Consider the following 26,798-nt stretch of genomic DNA (forward strand, 5'->3'; position numbering starts at 1 on the left):
CCCCTTACTATTAATACAGCCATCTGTAAGATTTAAGCTTTACACATGGGCATGGCCCCTTACTATTAACATAGCCGTCTGTAAGATTTAAGCATTAGACATGGGCATGGCCCCTTACTATTAATACAGCCATCTGTAAGATTTAAGCTTTACACATGGGCATGGCCCCTTACTATTAACATAGCCGTCTGTAAGATTTAAGCATTAGACATGGGCATGGCCCCTTACTATTAATACAGCCATCTGTAAGATTTAAGCTTTACACATGGGCATGGCCCCTTACTATTAACACAGCGGTCTGTAAGATTTAAGCTTTAGACATGGACATGGCTCCTTATTATTAACACAGCCGTCTGTAAGATTTAAGCTTTAGACATGGGCATGGCTCCTTATTATTAACACAGCCATCTGTAAGATTTAAGCATTAGACATGGGCATGGCCCCTTACTATTAATACAGCCATCTGTAAGATTTAAGCTTTACACATGGGCATGGCCCCTTACTATTAACATAGCCGTCTGTAAGATTTAAGCATTAGACATGGGCATGGCCCCTTACTATTAATACAGCCATCTGTAAGATTTAAGCTTTACACATGGGCATGGCCCCTTACTATTAACACAGCGGTCTGTAAGATTTAAGCTTTAGACATGGACATGGCTCCTTATTATTAACACAGCCATCTGTAAGATTTAAGCTTTAGACATGGACATGGCTCCTTATTATTAACACAGCCGTCTGTAAGATTTAAGCTTTAGACATGGGAATGGCTCCTTATTATTAACACAGCCGTCTGTAAGATTTAAGCTTTAGACATGGGCATGGCTCCTTATTATTAACACAGCCATCTGTAAGATTTAAGCTTTAAACATGGGCATGGCTCCTTATTATTAACACAGCCGTCTGTAAGATTTAAGCTTTAGACATGGGCATGGCCCCTTACTATTAACACAGCGGTCTGTAAGATTTAAGCTTTAGACATGGACATGACCCCTTACTATTAACATAGCCGTCTGTAAGATTTAAGCTTTAGACATGGGCAAGGCCCCTTACTATTAACACATCCGTCTGTAAGATTTAAGCATTAGACATGGGCATGGCTCCTTATTATTAACACAGCCATCTGTAAGATTTAAGCTTTAGACTTGGGCATGACCCCTTACTATTAACACAGCGGTCTGTAAGATTTAAGCTTTAGACTTGGGCATGACCCCTTACTATTAACACAGTGGTCTGTAAGATTTAAGCATTAGACATGGGCATGGCCCCTTACTATTAACACAGCCGTCTGTAAGATTTAAGCATTAGACATGGGCATGGCCCCTTACTATTAACACAGTGGTCTGTAAGATTTAACCATTAGACATGGGCATGGCCCCTTACTATTAACACAGTGGTCTGTAAGATTTAAGCATTGTTCCTCTCTATTTTTGGGCCTTTGTCCCACTTTTCTGGCTTTGTCCAGATTTCTTGCTCTAAGAGGCTGAGTGGTATGACTGTAAATGTAGTAGGTTACACCCCTGTTTCTCAAGCAAAATGACTAAAATCTAGCTAAATACTGGTTAAAACAATACAAACTATAAATCAGTGCTAAGATTTGAGAGGTTCTTATGTCGTGGACATAATGATTCACATATTAAGAAATATAAGCATTAAGCTCTATTGAATCCGGTGTGTAAGATTAAAATGCCTACAAATATGCCTTTATTTTCTAAATGAAAGAAGCTTTTAGGTTATTTAATGCCAGGAGGAAAAGCACATAATGTTATAGCAACTGAAAATTAGACAAAAAGATTACTGTGTCCCCGGGTGGAGTTCTCAGCCTGTAAAACTTTGGTTACTCTGCCATCTTACAGTTCTTAACTTACAGCGCTGCATATAATATGAAGCTGACAAATCTGAAATTTAAGAACAGGAGTCCATGTGGAAAATCCCCACACCATGCTGTCGTTATTTATTTATATATGAAGAAATGATGCAGAATGTGTATGCCTCATGCACACACATTCTCACTCGCACTCATGCACACACGTAGTCACGTACAGCCGTATACATATACCCTCACTCACGCTCACTTGTACATACACACATGCATACTCACACTAACTTGTACACACACACACACTCACACTCATGCACACTTGCACGCACACACACATACTCGCACTTGCTCACACTTGTATATACACACACACATACAGACATACTTGCTCACACTTGTATATACACACACACTCAGTCATACTCGCAGTTGCGCACACTTATACATGCTTGCACACAGTCATACTCGCATTCCCATGCACACATAAGGATTTGGTGTCCCAGTTCTATAGGGACAACTGCTCACTTCCATTTTTTATTCAGTAACACAGTTGAGCCAGTATGCTGTCTCACTTAAGCTCTCAACCCTGACGCACAAAAATCTTCTACTCCAGCAATGACATTGTGTCTCTCAGTCTTCAAAATGTTAGTGGTCAGCACCCGGCATTCATTAGTAGGAACTTGAAGTTCGACTTTCACCACAGTCCACTTACCCAAGCAAAGTCACCGGAAGAACACACACCCCCATGCTCAATGTCACTGATCCAGCGCCCTGTCACCAATATTCTGGACGTATTCCCAAACCCATTTTCTCAAAAGTATAACAAAATTACAAAACAAACAAAGAAACACCTCTCACTTCTCACCAGTGCTAACCAAATGACAAAATATCTGCTGAAACACCAAATAAAAAAAACTTAAAGGGAATAACATCATTCGCTAAACAATGCAACAAAAATATTTGCAGTACTAGCATTTTACATGGATTTGCATTACCGTTTTTATACAGTGTAATTATCAGTTACCGAATAATACATTTGTGGAGTAATTATTCGGGAAATAGTGGTCATGGCAATAAAGTGCTTACAACACTGCATGCTATTCATCAGCGAGTTCCTTTCTGTTTTATTAGATGTCACTGGCTGCAGCCTGCACTCATTTGTTTTTCTACAAAATAGCTGAATTAGCTTTTCCCCGCAGCTAACAGCCTGCTTTTTATCTGAAAGGTGGGAGGCCAAGCCACCTGCTTACCGAAGCTGATGCTCCTGTATGCTGGCGATGTGTGCTGATGTCAGGCCAGAAAGGTGTTTAAAAAAATGAAAAAAAGTCGGAAATTAAAGGGGCCACTCCGGAATTCGTGGCACCCCATTATTTGGACCTCAAAACCAGTAAATACAGAGGAATTCAGTACAGTTGACAGGTATGTCACAGATGACATCAGCATTTGAAACTGGCAAGTATGAAAAAAAACACTAAATAGGGGCCATTGAGAGCACCTTCAGGAATACTTAGAAAATGTAATACGATTTACACAGATTTCTCGTTTTTTTTTTTTTTTTTTTTTGGCAATGCAGCTTCTGTCATTATCACCAGCTAATTTTTCTATGCCCAATTGTTCTACACAGCTTCAGCGTCATTAGAGTCAAGGTTACGGTTAGGGTCAGCACATATGAATAAGGGTAGTGCAGGGGTCTTCACTCCATGCACCACATTAATCCTATGTCATAACCCTAATCTTAGCCCTTACTGTAACTTTAACCTTAACCATAACAATGACTAACTGTATTCCTAACTATAACACTAAGCCTGATTACCATAACTTTAACCTTAACCATAAGAATGACTGTAACCATAACACTAAACCTGATTTGCAACAGCAATAGACTGCATAACAGGAGGCAGAAAATCATGGCAAAAAATTAGGAAGTGCAGCACCCAGCAGGATAAAAGCACCCTCATCAAACTAACCAAATAACTCAGAGAATAAATAAAGTCTACCAAAGCCAAATTTTGGTAAATTTTGCATCCCAGGCTAAGAACAACCAAAAGGCATTCTTTAGCTACATCCACAACTTCAAAGGCAATGCACAATTGTGTGTGGAGCTCATTGTAAATGGAGCCACCAATACTGAGCCAGAAGATATAGCAAACCTACTGGTGAACAAATTCACCTCCAACTTTACCCCTCTGTCCCCCTCAACTTCCCCTCAGGAATTAACATCAAATATAACTCCCCCTTCTATCACTAGGTAACATGCCCCTAATGATCTCTTTAAGGCCAAGAACACTACTTTAATGTGCCCAGACAATATCCCAGGATGCCTTCTAGATAGCACGTCCTATTAGGCCCTCCTGAATTGATATTTAACTGTAGCCTCCAAACAGGGTTCATGCTCCACAAACGGAGAACAACAACAGTAATCCCTCTGCACAAAGATGGGTCACCTACAGACCCTGAAAACTACAGACCCACAGGTCTCACTGTCTCATATGCAAAGCCAAGGAAAGAATTATCATCGAAATGATCAATAATTACATATGAAGCCACCAGATCCTGGACCCAACCCAATGTGGTTTTGTCAAGGGCAGGTCATGTTTATTCAACCTGGTGGACCTCTTTGAGAAGGTCATCAAAGCAATGGATGCAGGTAAAATGGTTCATACCGACTACTTTGATCTGGCCAATGCATATGACACAATATACCCCACTCAGGCATTGTTGACAAACTTAAAGAGGTTAGGTATGAGCCCTTATGTCACCCAGAGGATAGCCAACTGGCTCACAGACAGAACCCAGGAAGTTAGAAATGGGGAGTCCACATCTACAAAGAGGTCAATCACAAGTGGAGTATTTCAGGGATCAGTCCTGGGAAAGCTTCTTTTGGACATTTACTTCTCTGAAGTCAATGCCAATGGCCTCTGGCTGACTAAATGTGCAGGTAATTGCAAATTAAGAGCTGTCATAGAATTCCCCACAGACACAAATTTTCTCCAGGAAGGGGTGACACAGACCAATAACTGGGGTCAGAGTCATGGAGTAAAACTGAAAGTCAAGAAATGCATAGTAGTACCCTTCAAGAAGTCATCCACCCCTGGTAGCTATCATATTGACCACACACCTCTAACAGCTGACCAGTAGACATTAATCTAGCCTTTGACAACCACATGTCTACAGTAGTGAGGAAATCATTCTATGTTGTACAACTTATAAACAAAGGTATGGCATCTAGGTCCAAGGAGGTCATTGTTCCACTGTATTTAGCATTCATCAGACCTATCATTGAGTAGAATACCCCTTGGGTATGTACCCAACCAGACATATTAAACAATTAGAATGTCCACAAAGATTCCTCACTAAAAGAATAATAAAGTGTTAATAAAATGTCCTGTGTAGACTTCCTCAAGGCCCTATCCCTGTATCCTATCTCCTACAGGCTGTTGAGGGGAGATCTATGGCTGGCATACAGGGCATTGACATACCCCATCCTGATGAACCTCCTGTATATCTACAAAACAAACAGCACCATAATTACCTGTTCTAAAGACTTAAATCTTGACTGTGATATAAATATGACCTATTGGAGACACAGGCATAGATCCCAGAGACTACCACTTCTCTGGAATAGGCTCCCCATTCATGTGAAGTACAGTTTCTCTCTAACCAAATTCAAGTGTAACTTTTACAGTTGGATGGGGAACAGGAAATTCATCCCTCGTTTAGCATTTGTGTTTCTAATGGACACAGGCAGCCTGCAAACAGTTCATTCCCAGGCTCTTGCTTGTAAATGGTTCATCTCCCAAGGCCCTGCTTACATGAATCAAGGGTACCAGAACTTGTCAGAGATTTGGGATGGATGGCTCTGCTTAAAAAGGTCCTTGTGGTCATTAGCCTAGTAAATACCTATGAACCTATGTAGATTATGTCAGAATGTGCAAGTGTATGAAATACCTTAGTCATATGTCAGAATGAGAAATCATATCAAAGATCTCAGACATGTCAGTCAATAGGTCAGTTTCTTTGAAAAAAAATAACTAAAACAGTATTTAGTAGTTATGCAGTGCATACACCATATATGGGCCTGACCGAGCCCTTTCACACTATTCCCCATGCAGGTATTGGCAGACTTCCTAATCTGAATATAAATCCTTATGTTGTGTGGTGGATAGTTAACTGGTTGTCTGACAGAACCCATGTGGTAAGATTCACAGGCACTAATTCTAAAAGCAAAAAAATAAAAAAAACAGGGGTGTACAACAGGCCTTCTTAGTTATGGACCCTCTCCTGATGTTCTTCGTGTTTCACTGTTGCAGTCATCACATTTGGGTTATCTGCTTGCAGTTGCCCTCAGTCAGCCTGATTAAGAAAGTCTTGGGTCCTGCATCGGTTGCTGTCTCATATTCCATGACATCAGGTAGTCAGGGGTATAAAGCATACAGCCGATGCCATTACATCAGTCTTTCTTGCCGTGCAGTGCCCGAAGCAGAAGCAGTTCTCAAGTGCCGGTCGGCGGACTCCTGAATTTTTCATTTTCGAGTTTCAGAACCGAAGTCTTCAACTAAGCTAAGTACCCCTTTGGGGAAACTTTTTCTTGCTCTAAACCGATGTCAGTAAAAGTTAATAATTGTATTTCTTGTGGAAAGTAAATAACTCATAATGATTTTCATTCGTACTGCATTCCTTGCTTAGGCCCTGACCACGACGTACCTCGCTGTCAGATGTTCATCGTGTTTCACTGTTGCAGTCATTACAATTGGATTATCCTGCTGGCAGGCTACCCACAGTCGGCTATGTTCCAAAGTCCTGGTCCGGCATCAGTTGCTGTCACCTCCTCCCTGACATCAGTGCACCAGAGGTATAAAAGATGCAGCTGACGCCATTTTCTTTAGTCTTTCTTGCCACGCGGTGCCTGAAGCAAAAGCAGTTTGCAAGTGCCGGTCAGCCGACTCCTGAGATTTTCAAGTTCGAATTTCAAATCCGAAGTCTTCATTAAAGCTAAGTACCCCATTGGGGAAACTTTTTTCTTGCTCCAGACTGATGTCAGAAAAAGTTAATTGCATTTCTTGTGGGAAGCAAATACCTCATAAGGATTTTCATTCTTACTGTATTCCTTGCCTAGGCCCTGACCACAACATTGCTAGTTGTCGGTTTTGTGCTAGATTTAAGCAACGCACTATTAAGCGTCGGTACAATTTTGCATTTCATTATTTTGGCAAAAGATTTAATTACATAATGCTGTCAGAACAGCCGACTACCGGAATTTATAAAAAGTGCAAAGACAAAGAAAAGGACAGGCATCCGAGGTCCAAAACCGATGACGAAGCTTCAACTAGGCCAGTCGCCGGTTCGCAGTGAGGCACTTTCGAAGCCGCTGATGCCCGCTACCTCAGAGCCACAGGCTGCTTCCGACTCCCACGTGGAGCCGACTAGGCCACTGGAAACTCAAGGTATTGGACCCTCGGAAATTATTCCCTCAGATGGGTCCAGAGCCGCTGAGCAGGCATCGGCTTCTGAAGGTGTTTTCAGACCTACACAGTTACATGTGAAAATGACTACAGCTTCAAAGGCAAAGACTAAAGCACGTCTAAAGACAAAGAAACAAGTAGAACATTCTCCTGGACAGGCCTCTATGCCTAAAAAACAGATGCTCAAAATGGCTGAAGACTTAATTACTTTGATCAGGGGTTCCAATCCCCCTCCTGATAAGAGGCCTAGGCAAGAGACAGAATATGCATCTTCAGATCAGTTTTCCATTCCCTCTGGTTCCTCTTCTGAACAGGAATATTCTCTTCCTCCCTATGAAGATTCTGATGCTGAAGAATCTATCCCTTCAGCCTCTCCTCCTGAGGATTATTATTTTGGGGAGACCCTGCATACTATGAGGGAGCATTTCCATTGGGAGAGCCAAGATTACTCAGAATCTAAGAAAAAGCTCAGAGATTTTCTTTTACTACCTCAGCACAGGCCCCTTGCTATTCCTCCTGTTTTAGACATTGTAGATGATGTATTTATAGCATCCAGTCTCACTCCTGACTCTTTACCACCAGCTCATGTTAAGCCAGACAGATACTACAGAGCTCCTGATTCACATAAATTTCTTTATAAAAACCCAGCTGCTGACCCAGAAACTATATCTCAGGGTCCCAAAGGGGTCAAGGCATCCACTGCAAAAAAACCTCTATCCCCTCTGATAGGGATTCATGGGCCCTGGACAGATGGGGGAAAAAGATTTACACTTCTGCTATCTTGGCGGTAAGGGCCTTAAATTGTCAGTTTCATATGCTTAAATATCAACAATATCTTATGTCACTACTTAAACAGAAAATGTTTACAAATTCTAAATGTGCATAAAACAAAGAAATGCAGGATTTATTGCATGTAGCTGAACAAGGTGGAAAGCATACTTTGCAATGTGGTTTTGACTCTCTGGAGGCCTCCTGCAGGGCCGCCATTATGGGTTCTGTCATTAGGAGGCATGCTTGGTTAAAGGAACAGAATCTGCCTGATTATGTTAAAGTAAAATTATTAGATGCTCCATTACAGCATGATACCTTGTTTGGTGTTAAAGCAGAAGAGGTGTTGAAGAAAATGGAGGACAAAGCTAAATCTATGCAAACAGTCAAGGATTTCTTACAGGTACAGCCTCCAAGATTTAGCAGACACTGGCCTACAAAGAATTGGTCCTTTCCAGTGTCAGACAGTTCACAAAGAGGCAGATACAGACATCCCAGAGGCAGATCCCAGCCCCAGGGCTCATACAGGTCTAAACAATGGGGTGCTTCAACCTCCAAAAGCAGAGAAGATAAATCACAGCCATACAGGAAACAGTCTCAATGACTTTCCCCTGCCAGCACCAAGCACTTATCCTCTGGTAGCTCCTTTAGGGGGAAAACTAGCACTTTTTTCACAAAATTGGTACATAATCACACAGGACAAATGGGTCCTGGATATTGTGTCACAAGTCTACGTGTTCCATTTTCACACCCTGCCAAGGGCAAACGGAATGCCAGACCTGCCACACAATCAATGGGCAAAGGCACAAAAGCAAGTTTCAACCCTCATGGACATGAGGGCCATTCAGTGAGTACCACAGCAAGAGCAGGGACCAGGATTTTACTCAAGACTGTTCTTGGTGCCCAGAAAGGACAATGCCTGGAGACCAGTACTGGACCTGTCTATTCTAAACACATTCCTGGATATTCCAGAATTCAAAATGTTGACTCTGCAGCAACTTCTGCCCATGCTGGGCAAGAAGGCATGGCTTGTGACTTTAGACCTAAAAGAGGCATACCTGCATGTCCCAATCAGACACTCATGCAGAAGAGACCTCCAATTTATAGCTGGTTCAATGCACTACCAATTCTCTGCACTGCCCTTTGGCTTATCTACTGCGCCCAGGGTCTTCACAAAATGCCTGGCACCAGTAATCGCATTTTGCAAAGAGGAATACAAATATATCCTTACTTGGATGACTGCCTTATTCAAGCAGAGAACAAGGACATTCTACTACAGCATCTGGCATTTGTAAAAAGATTACTAACATGCCTAGGGTACACAGTAAACGAAAAGAAATTAAAACTAGTACCCTCACAAGAGATAATATTCCTGGGTGCAAGCTTAAATACAACTGCCCAGATGGATTATCTCACGCCAGACGAACAAAGACAACAGACTATTTATTTCAAAATATTGGCAACAAAAACCCAGTTATCTGCAAGATAAATTCTGCAGGCATTGGGCTTCATAGCATCCTGCATTCTGATAATTCCATATGTAAGACAGCATATGAGGAAACTACAATGGTATCTAAAAAAAGTGTTTGGACTCAACATTGCCACAATCTGGAAACAATAATTACCCTCATTCCCTGCCTGCAACAGAAGTTTCGATGGTGGGCAAAGGCCTGTCACCACAACAAGGGACAGCCTTTCACTTTTCCCACAGCCAGGCAGACATTAACAACAGATGCATCAGATTATGCCTGGGGGGCACATATGGCAGGAAGATGTATTCAGGGCACATGACCCAAAAGCCAAATGCATCTACATATCAATCAAAAAGAGATGCTAGCTGTTCAAAATGCCCTGACAGCCTTCAAGGATCTACTTAATCCAGGACAACTATTGATAAAGATGGACAATACTACAGTCATGTGGTACATAAACAAGCAGGGTGGCATACATTCCTACCCCCTCTGCAGACTAGTCATGACTTTGTGGGACACAGCATTGACTTACCAAGTACATCTGCAAGCACAATACCTGCCAGGAAAGATAAATTCTCTGGAAGATGAACTAAGCAGAAACCTAATGGATCCCCACGAGTGGAAATTGGGTCCACAAGTCTTCAGTATGATAACAAGGAACTGGGGATGCCCGGACATAGACCTATTTGCCTCCCCTCACAACTGCCAACTGCAGAGATTCTGCACAAGGACTTATTACAAACAAGCATGGAATGTGGATGCTCTGTCTTTCACCTGGAAAAACTTAACAGTATATGCCTTTCCCCCACTACCTCTCCTCCCCAAGGTACTCCTAGAGGTCAGACAAGAGAAGCAAAAATGATACTGATTGCCCCAGACTGGCCACACCAGCACTGGTACCCAATCCTAAAAAACTTGTCTCAATGCCCAGCCTGGACATTACCTCAAATTCCTCACTTATTGACCCAACAAAACAGTCAGATCTGCACAACCAACTCAGGACCTTAAATCTGGCAGCATGGCGGATAATGCAACCATTCAAAACACTCCCCTCTCTAAAGCAGTGATGGATGTTATTTTGGAGGCCAGGAGGCCTAGCACCAGAAAATCTTATGCAGAAAAATGGAAGAGATTCTGTGCTTGGAACCAGGCACAAGGACTTGACACGATTCTACCAAATATTCCTCAGATTTTGCAATATTTAACTGAGATGCTGGACAAAGGCCTATCCTTTTCATCAATTAAGATTCATGCCTCTGCCATTTTAGCTCATTACAATACAGAACTGCCTATTTTTTCTCATCCATTACTAAGGCAGTACCTCAGAGGGGCCGAAAACCTAAGACCTCCAAGGAGAGCACCAGTACCTGTATGGGACCTAAATTATATATTGGAAAAACTCACACTGCCTCCTTTTGAGCCAGCCTCTACAGCTGACATAAAATTCTTATCCTGGAAAACAGCTCTGCTCCTGGCAATAACCTCTGCAAGATGAGTCTCAGAGTTACAGGCACTCATGGCTGTGGAACCTTTTATCATTTTCCATCAGGACAGGGTTTCTCTGAGGACAACCCCCACATTTATGCCTAAGGTCGTGTCCAGTGTGGCCCTGAATCAAACAGTTCATTTGCTTACCTTTTATCCAAACCCACAGAATAAGGGTGAGAGACTTCTGCATTCTCTGGACATTCAAAGGCAGCTAGGCTTCTACTTGGACAGAACCAAAGCTTTCAGAAAGACTGAACAACTTCTGGTAACATATAGGTTTCATAGGTTTCATAGGTTTATACTAGGCTATCTGCCCTAAGGCATTTATAAGCCTAGCCCAAAGTTTTGTGGCTTACGCCACCCCTTATGTTAAAAAATACTGTGCCCATTAGTTTGTTGTGCCTCTGTCCAGCAGTGACACAGAGATGATTCCCGGGGTAAACCTACGATCTCCCATCCACCGGTCAATATTTCTCTTGAACAGAGCCAGCGAGGTGCTCTGTCTCACATGGACCGGGATTTTATTCCACAGCATAGGGAGTCTCTGGGTGACAAACCTATCCCTCCAGCATGTCCTATTTATATCCGTGCTAAGGTTTAAGTCGCTTGCTCTAGTGGATCTGGTAGATTTGCATTTTTTGAGGTGGAGCATGTCCATTAATTCCGGGTTGGACATGGCCTTGTATGTCAGGCACAGGTCACCTCTGAGCAGGCGGTATGCGACTGAATAGAGCTGGAGTTTCTTCAGTCTGGCAGCATATGATAGATTTTGGAGTCCCTTTATCCTTTTGGTGAGGAACTTTTGGGGTCTCTCCAATTGCTGCAGGTGTCGGGTGAGATACATCCCGAATGGGGCATTGTACTCGATCATTGGTCTGAGTACAGGGGAACAATGACCTCCCTTGATCTTTATGTGAATCCCTTCATGATCAGGTGGGCAATGTAGAAGGTCTTTCTAACCACTTTAGCAATGTGAGTGTCAAAAGAAAGGCCACTGTCAACCTGGGTCCCCAGGTCCCTGATAACCTCTTCTGTGCTTAGTGGATTGCCACCTATATGGTAGCTTGGGGTTACCTTGTTTTTCCCGAAGGGTATGACTACACATTTTTTGGCATTTAACTTCAGCGAACACCAAAAATCAACTCCACTGATAGTCCGATGCCAAATGCCTGAGGCAATAAGCTTCCAATATTACTGTACTGCAATAATTACGAATATTTCCTTCTTGAAAGGCAAACTTTTTTATTTTGATTTAAAACCTTGAAATGCGTTCACTTTACATGCATTTTTCGTCAGGGTGCCTGCCCCAACTTCATCAGAAAACGAAGCGCCACTAGCTGAAAATCACTTATATACTTAACTGACTTAACTAATACAATTAAAAATTCAAAATTCAAATAGTCAAGTCATTAAAGCGACACCATACTGACACTATGTGTGCAACATTCTATGCACCATCTATTATATACCACAGTATTAAAACGAAAAATGCATGTAAAGTAAACGCATTTCAAGGTTTTAAATCAAAATAAAAAAGTTTGCCTTTCAAGAAGGAAATATTCGTAATTATTGCAGAACAGTAATATTGGAAGCTTATTGCCTCAGGCATTTGGCATCGGACTATCAGTGGAGTTGATTTTTGGTGTTCGGAGAAGTTTGCAACAATTTCTTGAGTTTGTTTAGGCATTTAACTTCAGGCCATGGCTCTGGTGCCAGCTATCAGTTTCCGTGAGACCCCTCTGAAGGATATCTGTGTCCGATGTACTTTCCACTATGGCGCCCAGTTTGCAGTCATCTGCAAACGTTGTCAGCCATAGTCCTTCTATGTTTGCCTGTACTTCTGAGAAGTAGATGCCGAACAACAGGGGGCCAAGGACTGAGCCCTGTGGGACACCACTTGTGACCGGCTTGGAGTCTGACATGGCGCCAGCAACTCTAACCCTGTGGGTTCTGTCCTTCAGCCAGTTTGCAACCCATCTTGTGACATATGGGTTTACATTTAAGCTGGTAAGTTTCTCTATAATACCCGAGTGGGGTATTGTGTCGAAAGCTTTTGCAAGGTCAAGGTAGGCTGTATGGACTGCCTTTCCCTCATCAATGGCCTTGGTGACTGTTTCGAAGAAGTCGACCAAGTTCAAAAGGCATGATCTGCCCTTGACAAAGCCAAACTGGGTCGAGTCCAATGTCTGCAAGTCCCCTATGTCTTTGTTTATGAGTTCCATTATGATCCTCTCCACAGCTTTGCAGACTAGACTTGTTAAGCTTATGGGGCGGTAATTACCAGGGTCCGTAGAGGCGCCACCTTTGTGGAGTGGGACCACAGTTGCCGTACGCCACTCCTTGGGCCCGTATCCTGTGGTAAGGCTGAGATTAAACAGCTGCCTTATGTGCGGGGTTAATTCCTCATTGAGTTCGTGTAGCACACAGCCGGGGACACCATCCGGTCCCATTGATGCTGTGTTTTTAGCTTTAGAGAGAGCAGCTTTCACCTGCGCATTTGAGATGTCTGGGAGGCTACACTCCGCTGGGATAGTTATCTCTCCTTTTGGGGGGGAGAGGGGGGTGAAGTTTGCACTGAACCTGTCTGCCAGTATGTTGGCAATGTCTGTGGGTTCAGTGATTTTTGTATCATTTTGGACTAATTCTAAGCATATCTGGGAGTCTCCACCCAGGTTTCTAACATAGCTGAAGAAGGCCTTATGATTGTCTTTTGAATGTATTGCAATTTTTCTCTCAAAGTTGGCCTTGGATGAATTTATAAGTGCTCGTATTTTTTTACTAATAATGATCAAGGGTGTCTTCTCTTTTATGGATTTTGCTCTATCATGTAACAGCTTTCTCCTCTTATTGTAAAGTTTGTTTATGGCTGGGGTCCACCAGATTGGATGTTTGCCCTTGGTGGAAAGAGTCTTGGTTTTATTCAGGATTGCCTGATCCATGCAGTCCTGGAGGTGTTCGTAGAAGGCATTTGTAAGGGCTTCCGCAGCTTGGGTTGTGGTTTCCACTGGCTCGGGGGCCTTGAAGGATACCACACCAGTCTTGAGTAGTGTGAAGTTTGCTTTAGAAAAGTTCTTCACTGTGGTCTTTTTTGTTGGGGGGGGGGGCGGGATGTGGATTTCCAGTGAGATAAGTTTGTGATCTGATCTCACCAATGAGGGATATACTTCCGGTGTGGAGCATTTTGTCCCCATGTTTGTGATGATGAGATCTAGTATATTTTCTCCTCTTGTGGGAATGGTGACTAGTTGTTCCATGGCATTTGAATTTATGAACTCCAGGAACCTTTGGGCTAGAAAGTTGGGACTTGAGTAATGTTCCCAGTCTATATTCGGGTAGTTGAAGTCACCCAATATAATGGTGTTTGGAGATACATTTATACCCTCCAGTGTCTTCAGGAAGGCTGTGTGGGGTTCCTGAGTTTGAGAGGGTGGCCTGTAGCATGCTACAAATTGTAGAGCAGTTTTGCCTATGGTTAATTGCACCTGGATGGTTTCTGATGCTTCGTGCATTGCCACCAACCTGGAGGTGTGGGTATCCTTGATGAATATGGATACACCCCCTCCTTTTGTGGTGTGGTCCGGGTTTTGGGGCCGGAACGCATGATATGAGGTAAAACTTGATAGTGCCGGGGTGCTCTCAGGAGCCTTGAACCAGGTTTCAGTCACAGCACAGACATCGATGTTCTCCATACTGAGAAGGGCCTCGAGTGCATGCATTTTGAGATTTAGACTTCTGGCATTGAGCAGCATTACCCTTAGTTTCTTCCCATTTTTGTTTTCTAGGGTGGTAGGTTTAGAATGTGAGCCTTGCCTAAAAAAGGCACTATGGGGGTGGCAAGAGCCTTAGCCAATATCCAGAATCCCAGGGGTGACAGGTGCAAGCCGTCCCTTGCGAAGCAGCGTGGCTTGTCAAGCATGTCATTCCAGGCAGACAGACACTGGATCCCCTTTGAATGACACCAGAAATTAAGCCAATTGTTAAAGCTGATCATCTTGTCTCTATGTTGTGGCATCATTCTTGGTGAAGGAAGGATACTGCTCAGGGTCAGGGTCATACCTGCCTGGGCTACATAATCAGAGAGCTCCTCTATGTCTCTTTTCATGTAGTCCTGGGAGGTACGTCTCAGGTCGTTCACACCAGCATGGACAATGACTGTGTCATATTTGTACTTGCTGTGGAGTGACCCGAGTGCCTGTGTTATGTGGCGGATTCTAGCGCCCGATAGGCAGCTTACTGTGACCCACTCCTTGTTCAGCCTGGTGAGTGGGACGTCAGTGTGACTGACTATGGAGTCACCTATGACAAGTATGTTTGGTGTTGTATTTGGCCTTAAGGGCTGTGACTGCTTTGCACACTGATTTTGTGGTTTATGTGTTGCCTGTGGTATGTCATGAGGTGGCAGTTGCTTGGATGTCTGCTTTAGAGGCCTCTGCTGTTTAGGTAAATTTTTGCTCAGAGCCTCCGAGTATGACTTTGTGTGTTTATGTGTTTGATTCATTGTTGTGATAGCTTTATGTGAGACTGGTTTTGTGGTGTGTGTAGTTGCCTTCTCCTCCTGTCTGGTCTTGCCAGTCCTGAGTTGAGAGAGCTCAGCCTCCAGTTTGGCTAAATAGCTGCATCTCTCGCAAGTATTTGTGTTATGTGGGAGGAGGAGAGGGTTGTCAGTGTACATGAGGCAATTGTAACATTGCCTCAATATTCCCAAATTCACCAACTGGACAGGAAAGGACGCCAGCATCTGGCCCTTCGACATGCTAGAGAAATTTAGAAGTTAGGGGTGTAACTGAATAAGAGAGGACTTAGTAAGGAAGTGGGTACTCCTGGGGGGGGTTTGCTAGTGAGGGACTTTGTATAATACAGAAGTGCTAAACCTGAAAAGAAGATGCTTTAAGACAAGTAAAAGTTTTAGGAACAAGTGCTGCGCTTTTTAGTTAAGGGATATACTGTTTAGATTACTAGTAGAGCAGTTCTAAGGGAAAAAATGAAGAACAGACTTTATGGAGCCAGAAAAAGTTTAACCTTGTTAAACCAGTGCTGCCCGATGCTGCTCTAGTGGCAACTCCACGCTAAATCGCGCTAAAGCACTCTAAAGCGTGCTTGATAGCAGGGGCTGGAAAGAGCCAGGAACTGACCCAAAACGGCCAATAAAACTACAGTTTCAAGTCAGTAACCACTCCCACGGGGGGCAGGGAAGCAGCTCAATGTTTTTCACTGCCACTGATCAACAGAGAGACTTTCCTTTAGCCCAAGCAAAAATGGCCTCACAGAAACTTACAAAACAGTTCAAGAACAGCAAGCCTGCAACTTGAACTTTTTTAAATCTCAGAAAAGTGGGAAAAAAGCAAGATTTTTTTTTTTGTTTTTTCACAAGTAATATCAAGTAATATAATGCTGCAGGATCACATGGAAAGACCATCTCAAAGCAGACTATTTCAAAATGGATAGGCCACTGCATTCATTTCTGCTATTTACACCATGGAAAATCAGTGCCTGAGGGCATAAGGCCACATTCAACCAGAGCAGCAGCCTTCTTCATCGGAGTACTAACCTAAGACATGTTAGAGGCTGCAACTTGGAGTTCAGTGCACACTTTTACAAAGCACTATCACTTACCTCTCTACTCTAAATCCAGAGCAGGCTTTGCCACTGCAGTTCTGCAGGGCCTCATAGCCTCTCCTAATCCTATTTAGCCCCAGCCGCCCAACCATAGCTTTGGGATTCAACCCAGGAGTAATGACTGCAACAGTGAAACACGATGAACATAGTACAGTTGTGTACCTACCATAAATGTAGATGTTTGAGTGTGTTCACTGCTGCAGCCCAGGTTACCCACCTACCCCCCCCCTTTCCTTTGCTGGGTCTTATCTGTACTTCTCTATTCTATAAAACCTATGTGGTGTATTTGCTTGTAGATGAAGGTAGAGATTTACTTTGCTGCATGCATGTTTATTTTCTTAAATTAGCCTACCATTTTGGGGGCACCTGACATCCAGGGCAAGAAAAACTGAAGAAAATGGTGTTGGCTACATCTTTTATACCCCTGGCGCTTTGACGTCAGGGAGGAGGCGACAGCAACTGACGTCAGACCAGGACTTTGGAACTCAGGCCGACTGCAGGTAGCCTGCCAGCAGGATAACCCAATTGCAATGACTGCAACATTGAATACACCCGAACATCTACATTTATGGTAGGTACACAACTGTACTTTTTGTGCCTTATTTAAACAACAAACTATTCATTGTCGGTTTATTTACGCTTCTAAATATTTTGGCACTCGGTTCAATCATCCAGATATGGCTTCGGTAAGCCACCCAACTACCGACATTCTGAAAAAATGCAAAGATAAAGACAGAAACAGACCACATAGGTCCAAAGCTGTCGACGATGCTTCTCCTAAGCTAGTCACCAGTTGGCCGGTACTCAGTGAGGCGCTTTTGCAGTTCCTGATACCCACTACTTCAGATTTGCAGGCCTCTACTGAGACCCATTTGGAGTCCGGTATGCTGTGAGATGCTTCAACTGTGGAACCTGCAGATGTCTCTACTTTGGATGGGTTCAGAACCACTGTGCAGGCACCGGCTTCTGAGGGTGTATTCAGGCCTACTGACTTGCATATTAAACCAACACCATCTTCTTCTTCAAGGCCTAAAACTCGATCCATGCCTAGAAAACCGATGCTGAGACTGCATGGTCAGGCCTCTATGCCTAAAAACAAATAAGAATGGCTGAAGACCTTATTCCTGTAATCAGGGAAGCCACCCTTCCCCCTCTAAGAGATCTAGGACTGAGTTTGCTTATGATTCTTCTGATCAGGATTCCGAAATTTCTATTTCCTCTGATGACCAGGATTTACCCTTATCTACGTATGAGTATTCTGATGCAGAGGACTCCATTCCCTCTGCTTTCCCTAAAGATGATTTCTCTTTTGGTGTAAACTTGCAGACTCTTAGGGAGCATTTTCGCTGGGAAAGCCAGGATTACTCTGACTCTAACAACAGGCTCAGTTCCTGCCAGGAAAGCTAAAAACACTGGCAGATGACCTAAGCAGAAATTTCATGGACCCACATGAGTGGAAACTGAAACCAAAGATATTCAACATGTTGAGAAGCAATTGGGGGAGCCCAGATATAGACTTGCCCCCCCCCCCCAGAACTACCAATTGGAAAAATTCAGCACAAGGACTCCCCACAAACAAGTTTGGAAAGTGGATGCCATGTCCTTCACCTGGAAAAACCTATCAGTTTATGCCTTTCCCCCTCTGCCTCTCCTCTCCAAGGTACTACTAAAGATCAAACAGGGCAAACCAAGGATGGTACTGATTGCACCAGACTGGCCACGCCAACACTGGTACCCCCTTTTGTGCAGTGTGTCACTTCTGGAACCATGGCAATGTGTCACTTCTGGCACCATGGCACCTGCCTCAGACCCCTGCCCTACTGTCCCAGCAAGAGGGCCAGATTCTGCACCCACAGCTTCAAACCCTGAACCTGGCAGCCTGGCTAATTACCTAATCTCTCCGTTACCATCCCTCAGCAGGCAGGCGTTGGATGTCATTCTGGAGGCAAGGAGGCCTGGTACTTAAAAATCCTATGCTGAAAAATGTACAAGATTCTGTTCCTGGAACCAAGCTTAAGGATGGGCACAGCTGTGCCCAGTTTACCTCAGATTCTTCAATACTTAACTGAGATGCTTTACAAGGGCCTTTCTTTTTCCGCCATCAAAATTCACACCTCAGCCATTTCAGCTCATTACAACACAGAACCCCCTCTTTTCTCTCATCCACTGCTCAAGCAGTTCCTCAGAGGGGCCAAAAACTTAAGACCACCCAGGAGAGCCCCTACTCCAGCCTGGGACCTTAACTTTGTATTGGATAAACTCACTCTACCTCCCTTCGAGCCAGCTGCAAATGCAGAGTTGAAATTCCTTTCTTGGAAAACAGCCTTCCTTTTAGCCATCACTTTAGCAAGAAGGGTATCTGAATTACAGGCCCTTATGGCAGTAGAGCATTTCATCATTTTTCATGTGGACAGGGTGTCCCTCTGGCACAATCCCTCCTTCATGCCCAGGTGGTATCCAGTGTGGCTCTTAATCAGTCCATTCATTTGCCAACCTTCTTTTCTAATCCACAGAACAAAGGGGAACAGATACTGCACTCCTTAGATGTGCACAGACAACTTAGATTTTACTTGGACAGGACTAAACCTCTCAGGAAATCTGAACAACTGCTGCTTGCATTTGCTGCAGGGGCAGAGGGGAAGGCCATTTCAAAGCAAACCATTTCTAAATGGATAGGCTATTGCATTCATTTCTGCTATAAGCATCATGGAAAACCTACCCCACAGGGGATTAGACCACAATCAACCAGGGCTGCATCTACCTCTACAGCCTTTCTCAGAGGTGTCCCTACCAGGGACATCCTAGAAGCTGCTACCTGAAGTTCTGTACATACCTTCACCAAGCAGTTCCATTTGCCAATTTTCTCTAAATCCAGAGCTGGTTTTGCCACTGCAGTCTTGCAGGGCCTTATAGCTGGTCCTAATGCTATCTAATTTCCCATCCTTAGCTTTGGGGATCTACCCAAGTGTGATGACTGCAAGAGTGAAACACGAAGAACATAGTACAGTTGTGTACACTTACCATAAATGTAGATGTTTGAGTGTATTCACTGTTGCAGTCCTAGTTACCCTCCCTCCAGCCCCCTAACTTCTATTGGCTATACCTCTATTCTAGCTCACTATATTTAAAGCATTTTGGTGTCTTTGCTTTTTTGTTAGAGGTGTAACCTTGTATATATAATTACTTCCCATTATGGGGGCATCTGACATCTGGGGCAAGCAAAACTGATGTAATGGCGTCGGCTGCATGCTTTATACCCCTGACTACCTGACATCATGAAAGATGAGACAGCAACCGATGCAGGAGCCAAGACTTTGGTAATCAGGCTGACTGAGGGCTACTGCAAGCAGATAACCCAAATGTGATGACTGCAACAGTGAATACACTCGAACATCTACATTTATGGTAAGTGTACACAACTGTACTTTTGGAGTATATTTCTCAGACCTTCAGTCCAATACTCCTAGTCTATGGTTAACCATGTTTGCAGATGACTGTAAACTATGTATTGTTATTGTGTCTTCCACTGACTCTCAAATACTCCAACATGGGTTAGACCACAGTAACAATTAGTGCAAGGGATGTGAAAAATGCAGCATAGTTCATTTTGGTAAATAAAACATTTCTAATCCCACAGTGTTGAGGTGAACACTGTTGTAAGGGATATAGGCACTTTTTTGATAATTCCTTATCATTTCACTATTATATCTCTGCAGTAGCTTAGAAAGCCTTCTGTCTTATCTAACTTCCAAAGCATCTCCACGAGATCCAAAGAAGTCTTAATACTCATTTACCCTTATACCATTATATCTATTATTGAGTAGTACCATTTCTGCAGTACTGTCTGCTACAATGTTAAAACTTTGAGGTTATAAACATTTGTAAATAGTACCATTTCTGCAGTACTGTCTGCTACAATGTTAAAACTTTGAGGTTATAAACATTTGTAAATAGTACCATTTCTGCAGTACTGTCTGCTACAATGTTAAAACTTTGAGGTTATAAACATTTGTAAATAGTACCATTTCTTCAGTAGTCTTGTTACAAAGTTAAACGTTAAGGTTTTAACATAACCGTACAGTATTGCCAGGAATGTATAAAGTAAGAAATAGCCTATGAGGAACTTGTTTTTATTGTGTAGCATTATGGAAACAGTGAGTTAGCAATAACCCAGTGTCCTCGCCTTCATACAGGACCTCTCGCATACTTGACAAACATACTGTTATTAAAAACGAATCCTTCTTTTCTCCATATAAACAATATAGACAGCTGTAATGATCATTGCATCATGGAAACATATCTCTATAAAAATTTTTGTAACACAGAAATCTGGAGTAGTTGGTTCTGAGTTACAAAAAACATTGCTTTTAAATCTTTCAGCTCTGGACATTTAATGGTGTCATTGCCTTCATTGCTTATCAGCTGTCATAGTGCGCTATCTCACAGGTGATTGGCAGACAACATATTTGGCAAAATTATTCCTAATTACACGTAGAATGATCACTATAAAAAGGAAAAAAATCTGCACTTAAAGTAAATTGGTTTAGTCAGGTATAATGTTTGCAAGGTATTGTATCTATTCAAATTGTGCACATAGCAAATCATGATAGAAGTAGTACTCCAAACAAAAAGGAATGCTAATCTAACAGAGTTTTTAGCGGTTCTTGACAAACCTTCAAAAAGTACGAGCAGTCAGCGCCCAGAGCTAGTCAGTCATTGTATGCTACTCTAAGAACTTAATATTCATCTGCTCACATTCTATAGCACTGGAAATTCATTTGTGATCAGTTTTAAGGAGCAGAAAAATACATTTTTGAAGTTTAATGTTGATTTTTGTGATTCAACATTTGGCATTTTGCCTTAGACGAAAATATAAAACATTAACATTTAATTCCTTTTCAACCTTTGTGCTTTCTTAAACCAGCCTGATTCATTGCATGTAATTTTACTTGCCATTTATATTATTTCATATCTTATACATCTTCATTGTCTCACCTTCAATATCCAGCATGATGGTATCTATGCTATAAAATATAAACCTTTTAACATTCTTGGACTTTATTCTGTTTAAGTAGTGTACTTCTTACACTTCGCTTTCTAATGGCACGGCAATGTTCAGACACCCTTCATTTTCAGTTTTCCAGTTGTATGTCCTGTATAAAAAAATCAACATGTCAAACATTCAGCAACATATACCACACTGGTTGTCTCAAAATTACAGTATTTTGGAGCCCTATAACTGCTGTCTGTATTAAACCAAACATTTTCCAGTTGATGAAAAAGACATATTGGTATCACAGGCACTGATCTTCATGGGGAAGCAACTTACAATGGTGAAAATTATATTCCTTCAAACAGGCAATGCCGATTGTATGAAAGCAAAAGACAGAGAAACGAAAGCGATTAAATCTGTTACTCGGCTAAAAGTTTGCTGTTGATTGTAGAGAAATAACGTACATCATTATGCTGATGATTTTTGCTTCCCAGTTGTTTCATCAAATGTAAACTCACTAAATCTTCAATCAGATGGAAAAAGCCTGGTGAAACCTACAATAAAGCTTGGTTATTTATTTATTTATTTATTTCACATTGCCACTGCTCACTCTGCTGACTTTCGGCTACCTACTTTGACAGCATCCTCTATTGCTGAGTTCTGGTTTCCTGGTGCTTGCTGGTTCTTTGCTATGACCCACACTGGATTGCTCAGCCTTTTCTAGGACAGTCCTTCATATGACTCACACTTAAGCCATATTTGTGTTCCTTATACAACTGATTTTGGAGTAGTGAAAATGTCATCCCTTTCCATTGGTGCTGTTGCTTGCAAGGAAGCATCTTTTTGGGATTGATTAAAAGCAAATCATGTTTCTTTTGCAAATGCGTTTGTAGTCAGAAACAACAATTAATGAGCTATAAGTGAACGGGTCTGTTTCCCGCCTACAGAAGGCTTATAAGCAAACTGAAGATTATAGGTGGAAAGTACCCAGGTGTTTGTAAAAATGACAGCAAGGTAGGACATAGAGTTAATGGTGAGGGGGACACAGTCAAAAAAATATTTCATCTGAAAACCCATCTAACCTCCAGCATCAAATTGCTATAAAAATTCTGGTCTTCTATGAATAATATACTTTGGCCTGGAACATCCATCATTCCTAATCCTACCCCAAATAACACTCCCACCAAATATCTTCTCAATTTAACGTACTCATTTTATGCAAAATATTTAAGCCCTTGCTAAAGATTTTCCTCCCAGCAATCCTGACATACCCAAAAACCCATCCCAACCTGCTACTCCTTAAACTGAAACCCTGTTCACCTTCACTAGATCATCTCCCAGCAGAATACCTCAAGATGGTTGCCAGTTCCATATTCTATCCTGTGTCTCTTCTAATTAACACATCTATCAAGGAATCATACCTTCCTTCTCCATGGAAAAAAAATCTTCATCATCCCCCTTCATAAAGGAGGAACCTCATCTGGTATAACCGATTTCAGACCTATTGCCTTTTGCCAAAAATTCTGGAGAAGTGCATTCACAACCATATTCTTCAACATATTCTTCAGGAAAAGTTCCTGACCCCCAAACAGCATGGTTAGACCCACCCATAGCACTACAATTGTATTATTAACTTTTATAGATCCTATTAACAAAGCTAGAAATGAAAGCAAACTTTTTTTACTCTGTATTCCTTGATCTGTCTAAAGCTTTTGATCTAGTCTCTTGCCAAAACCTCCTCTACCATCTGTATTGTGTTGGGCTATCACAACTCACACAACTATGGTGTAGCAACACCAATTCGTTAAATGTCTCTCCACTTTTACTCCCTTCCTTCCTTCCTATCAATACTGGTGTGCCACAGGGATCTATTTCTGGCCCTCTGCTCTTTAATATAGTCACTAACAATTTATATAAATCCTCTCAGCAAGCTTCCCTCAAACAAAGTGCTGATGTTTCTGTCCTAATATACGCTTGCAACAATGCCCTACATCTTCAGATAACTACTCAAGAAGCCTTTAACTCTGGTGAAGGTTTGGTAGGGGATAATTACCTGCTACTAAATCCCCCCCCCCCAAAAAAGAAAAACTAAATTACTTCTCTTTTTTCCCAAAATGCCATTTCCATGAAAAAAATCTTTAAAATGTCTTCCCTAAATAATACCATAACTGAAGTTACCCTACATACAAAACTACTTGGCATGACAATCTTAAATTTGATTTACATGTCCACAACAGCACGAAGGAAACCCATCAAAAACCAGGCACCCTACACAGAGTAAAGAAATTCCTTACAGACTGTCAAGGTAACTCTAGCTACCACTTATCTCTTACCGTCTCTCCTACATGGAACTCACTTAGTTCTAAGCTTCAGCCTTCGTATAACAAAGTCACCAGATCTGCTTGCAGCAAACCTTACCAAGCCCACCACTGTTTAGCACTAAAAACACTTTGCTGGCTTAAACCTCCTCACCACCTAAAGTGTTTTATACTCTGCTCACCTTAACCCATAAATTCATCCATACCCCATCTGACTATTCAACAAAATGGGCACCTGTACCCAGTCGGACTTTCCCAAAAAACAAATGTCAATAAATAAATAAATAAAAGTAACAGTGTTCTACAGGGTACATTCCTGAGGCCTGTGATCTTCAGTCTGTTTGTCTGAAATAGCACAATGGAGAATGATAAAAAGATAAACCTTTAGTACAGCAGATGCTAGCGATGGGAGCCATCCTGATGAGAGAGCTGAAGAAGCTGCTGGGGAATGGGCAGCTGTAATGAAAACCTCAGTGCTAAACCTGTAGGGGATTACGTGTGGGTAATTATCGGGCATGGAATACAGTGCTGGATGAGTCTTGCTCAAAGCGTCATTACAGGGAAGATGCAAGAACAAATGTAACAATGTAACAATGGTAATGAGCTACCAGCTCCAGACAGACACGGCAACAACTAAGGGACACAGGATGTTCTGCTGTTCTAAGCGATCAGATTCTATACAAGAGGAATGTCACATGCTTACTGTAGACCATTAGTGAGAGCTTGGCTGAAATATATACACCATCTGGTTTAGAAAGCCGTGAAGGGTGAAAGAAATAAAATAATTATAAAAAATGGCAAGAACTGTATAGAGAGCCTAGAAGAGATTAGTCTGATATCCTTTGATACCAGGAGACTATGAAATGTAGGTCCAGAAAAAATAAACGGGAAACTTTGAAGGAGTTCACTTAAAAAGTGACAGAGGTGGAGGGAGAGGCCATGATCTATAAATTAAGGAAGCATGTTACAAGCTGGATTTGAGGAAGTACTGTTCGTGAAGGTGTTAGTTGGATCAGGCTCCCAGACAGCAGACAAGGACTACTGACTCCTTCAGATGGAGTTTAGCTGGTTAAGGAAAAGGACTGTGAACTAATGGTGGGGCAGATCCATGGTAGCCACACTGAGCAGGCAGGCTATAGATACTTATGGTCTTCTTCATGTATGTACATTTGTGACTCTTCTCCAGAATTAGGGGGAGGATGACTAGTTACAAATTAATGAGGAAGAAAAGGCAGTAAAAAGCAGTTTTAGGAGGTTAAGTAACACCAAGTCTTTTCCAAAAGGATATCCCTTTTCAGGAATGGCTCGTGAAGATAACAGAGAAGAACTAAGTCTATAACAGCTTTGTAAGGGATGATATAAGAGTTCTGCATAAACAAATGATGCAAGGAATGTGCTTGCAGATATAAACTATTTCAACCAGTTTGTCTCTGTTAAATGCACAATGTCTGGATCCTCTTTTCCATCCTGCTTTAGTGCTGAACTTTTCCTGTTGCTAATGCATGCATGTCTGAATCCCCATTTCTGTTGCTGCTCAAAAGTCTGATGCAAAAGTATTTCGAACTTACAGTGACCTTTCAGTAAAGTACTTCAACTGTCTGCTAAGTATCCTCCCTTTAATGAATGGTCATTTCTGTTTTCCTTTTACTATGAACTCCCATAATGCACTATATCCATATTCTTTGCTGCATTTCATGTTTCTCTGCCTATGAATCATATACTTATCATGGCTTAGAATGACATGCAGAGACCTCAGAAAATTAAAGGAAGAAAAAGGAGCCCATAAAAGAGAAGATTTTCAGGCTTCAACAGATGAATGGCCAGATGGGGTTAAATGGGTAAAAGCTGAAGATGTACACTGCAGAGAGCAGGACATACAGTGTGACCACTAGGACATACAGTGTGACCACTAAAACATATAATGTGACCACTAGGACATACAGTGTGACCACTAAGATATATAATGCGACCACTAGGATATACAGTGTGACCACTAGGACATACAGTGTGACCACTAAGATATATAATGTGACCACTAGAACATGTGACCACTAGGACATATAATGTGACCACTAGGACATACAGTGTGACCACTCTATCTTAGGGCTTCTGAAGCTAGAGCAACAGGCTTCTTTAAACAAACCTGGCACTGTTTATCTAGACTTCTGAGCAAGTCTTCTAAATCTGTATAGAAATGATATAGTAACTTACATGTCCCGAAGAGTATAATTTGGTGAAAGCACTGATTGTTGCAGTGTAATTAATACCTTTGTCAGCAATCATTAATGGCACATGAATTATCTCATCAGCACTTAACTGATTCAAGAATATTCTTTCAGAAAAAATATTGTGTTTCTCAAATTTATTTTGTTTTCCATCAGCTGGTACTTCGGAGAAATGACTCGAGCAGAGGCAGAAAAACTACTGTTTTCACCACCCAATAAAAACGGGTCCTTCCTTGTGCGTCAGAGTGAATCAGAAGGGAGTGACTTCTCACTGTCAGGTAACAGACATGAAACCAGGAACATTATCTGCACATAATGGGATTTTGTATGTTCTTGTGTTTTTGCTTTCATCTGTTGTGTTTTATTAATTTTATCTTGGATTGTCCCGATAACTTTCTGCTTTTCCTAACAAATTTCCTGTACATTGAGTAACAAAGTACAGGGTTTGACTCATTTCAACTTCATTTGGCTACTGTGTGATGCTGAGCAAATCCCTGAACCAGACAGTGATCTTGGGTTTCCCCTGAAGAGGAATAGTTGTAGCCAGTGAGTTTACCCAGTCAAAAAACAGGTAAAATGAAAATAAAAGCGCACTGCATTTTAAAAATTCAGTCATTCTACTCTGAAGTTGCTG

The 26,798-nt window shown here is 42.0% G+C and overlaps 1 protein-coding gene across 1 annotated transcript in view; it reads left to right on the top strand.

The window, feature by feature from the left end:
- Positions 1–26,798, top strand: part of LOC122817180 (tyrosine-protein kinase Srms-like) — a 711,881-nt gene that overhangs the window by 198,335 nt on the left and 486,748 nt on the right. Inside the window, exon 2 of the mRNA XM_044090394.1 lies at positions 26,321–26,442. Within this exon, the coding sequence (XP_043946329.1) occupies positions 26,321–26,442 (122 nt within the window). The remainder of the gene's footprint in view (positions 1–26,320; positions 26,443–26,798) is intronic.

Source organism: Protopterus annectens, chromosome 12.part0 (assembly GCF_019279795.1).
Source record: "Protopterus annectens isolate FY-2018-M chromosome 12.part0, PAN1.0, whole genome shotgun sequence".
Taxonomy (NCBI): Eukaryota; Metazoa; Chordata; order Ceratodontiformes; family Protopteridae; genus Protopterus; species Protopterus annectens.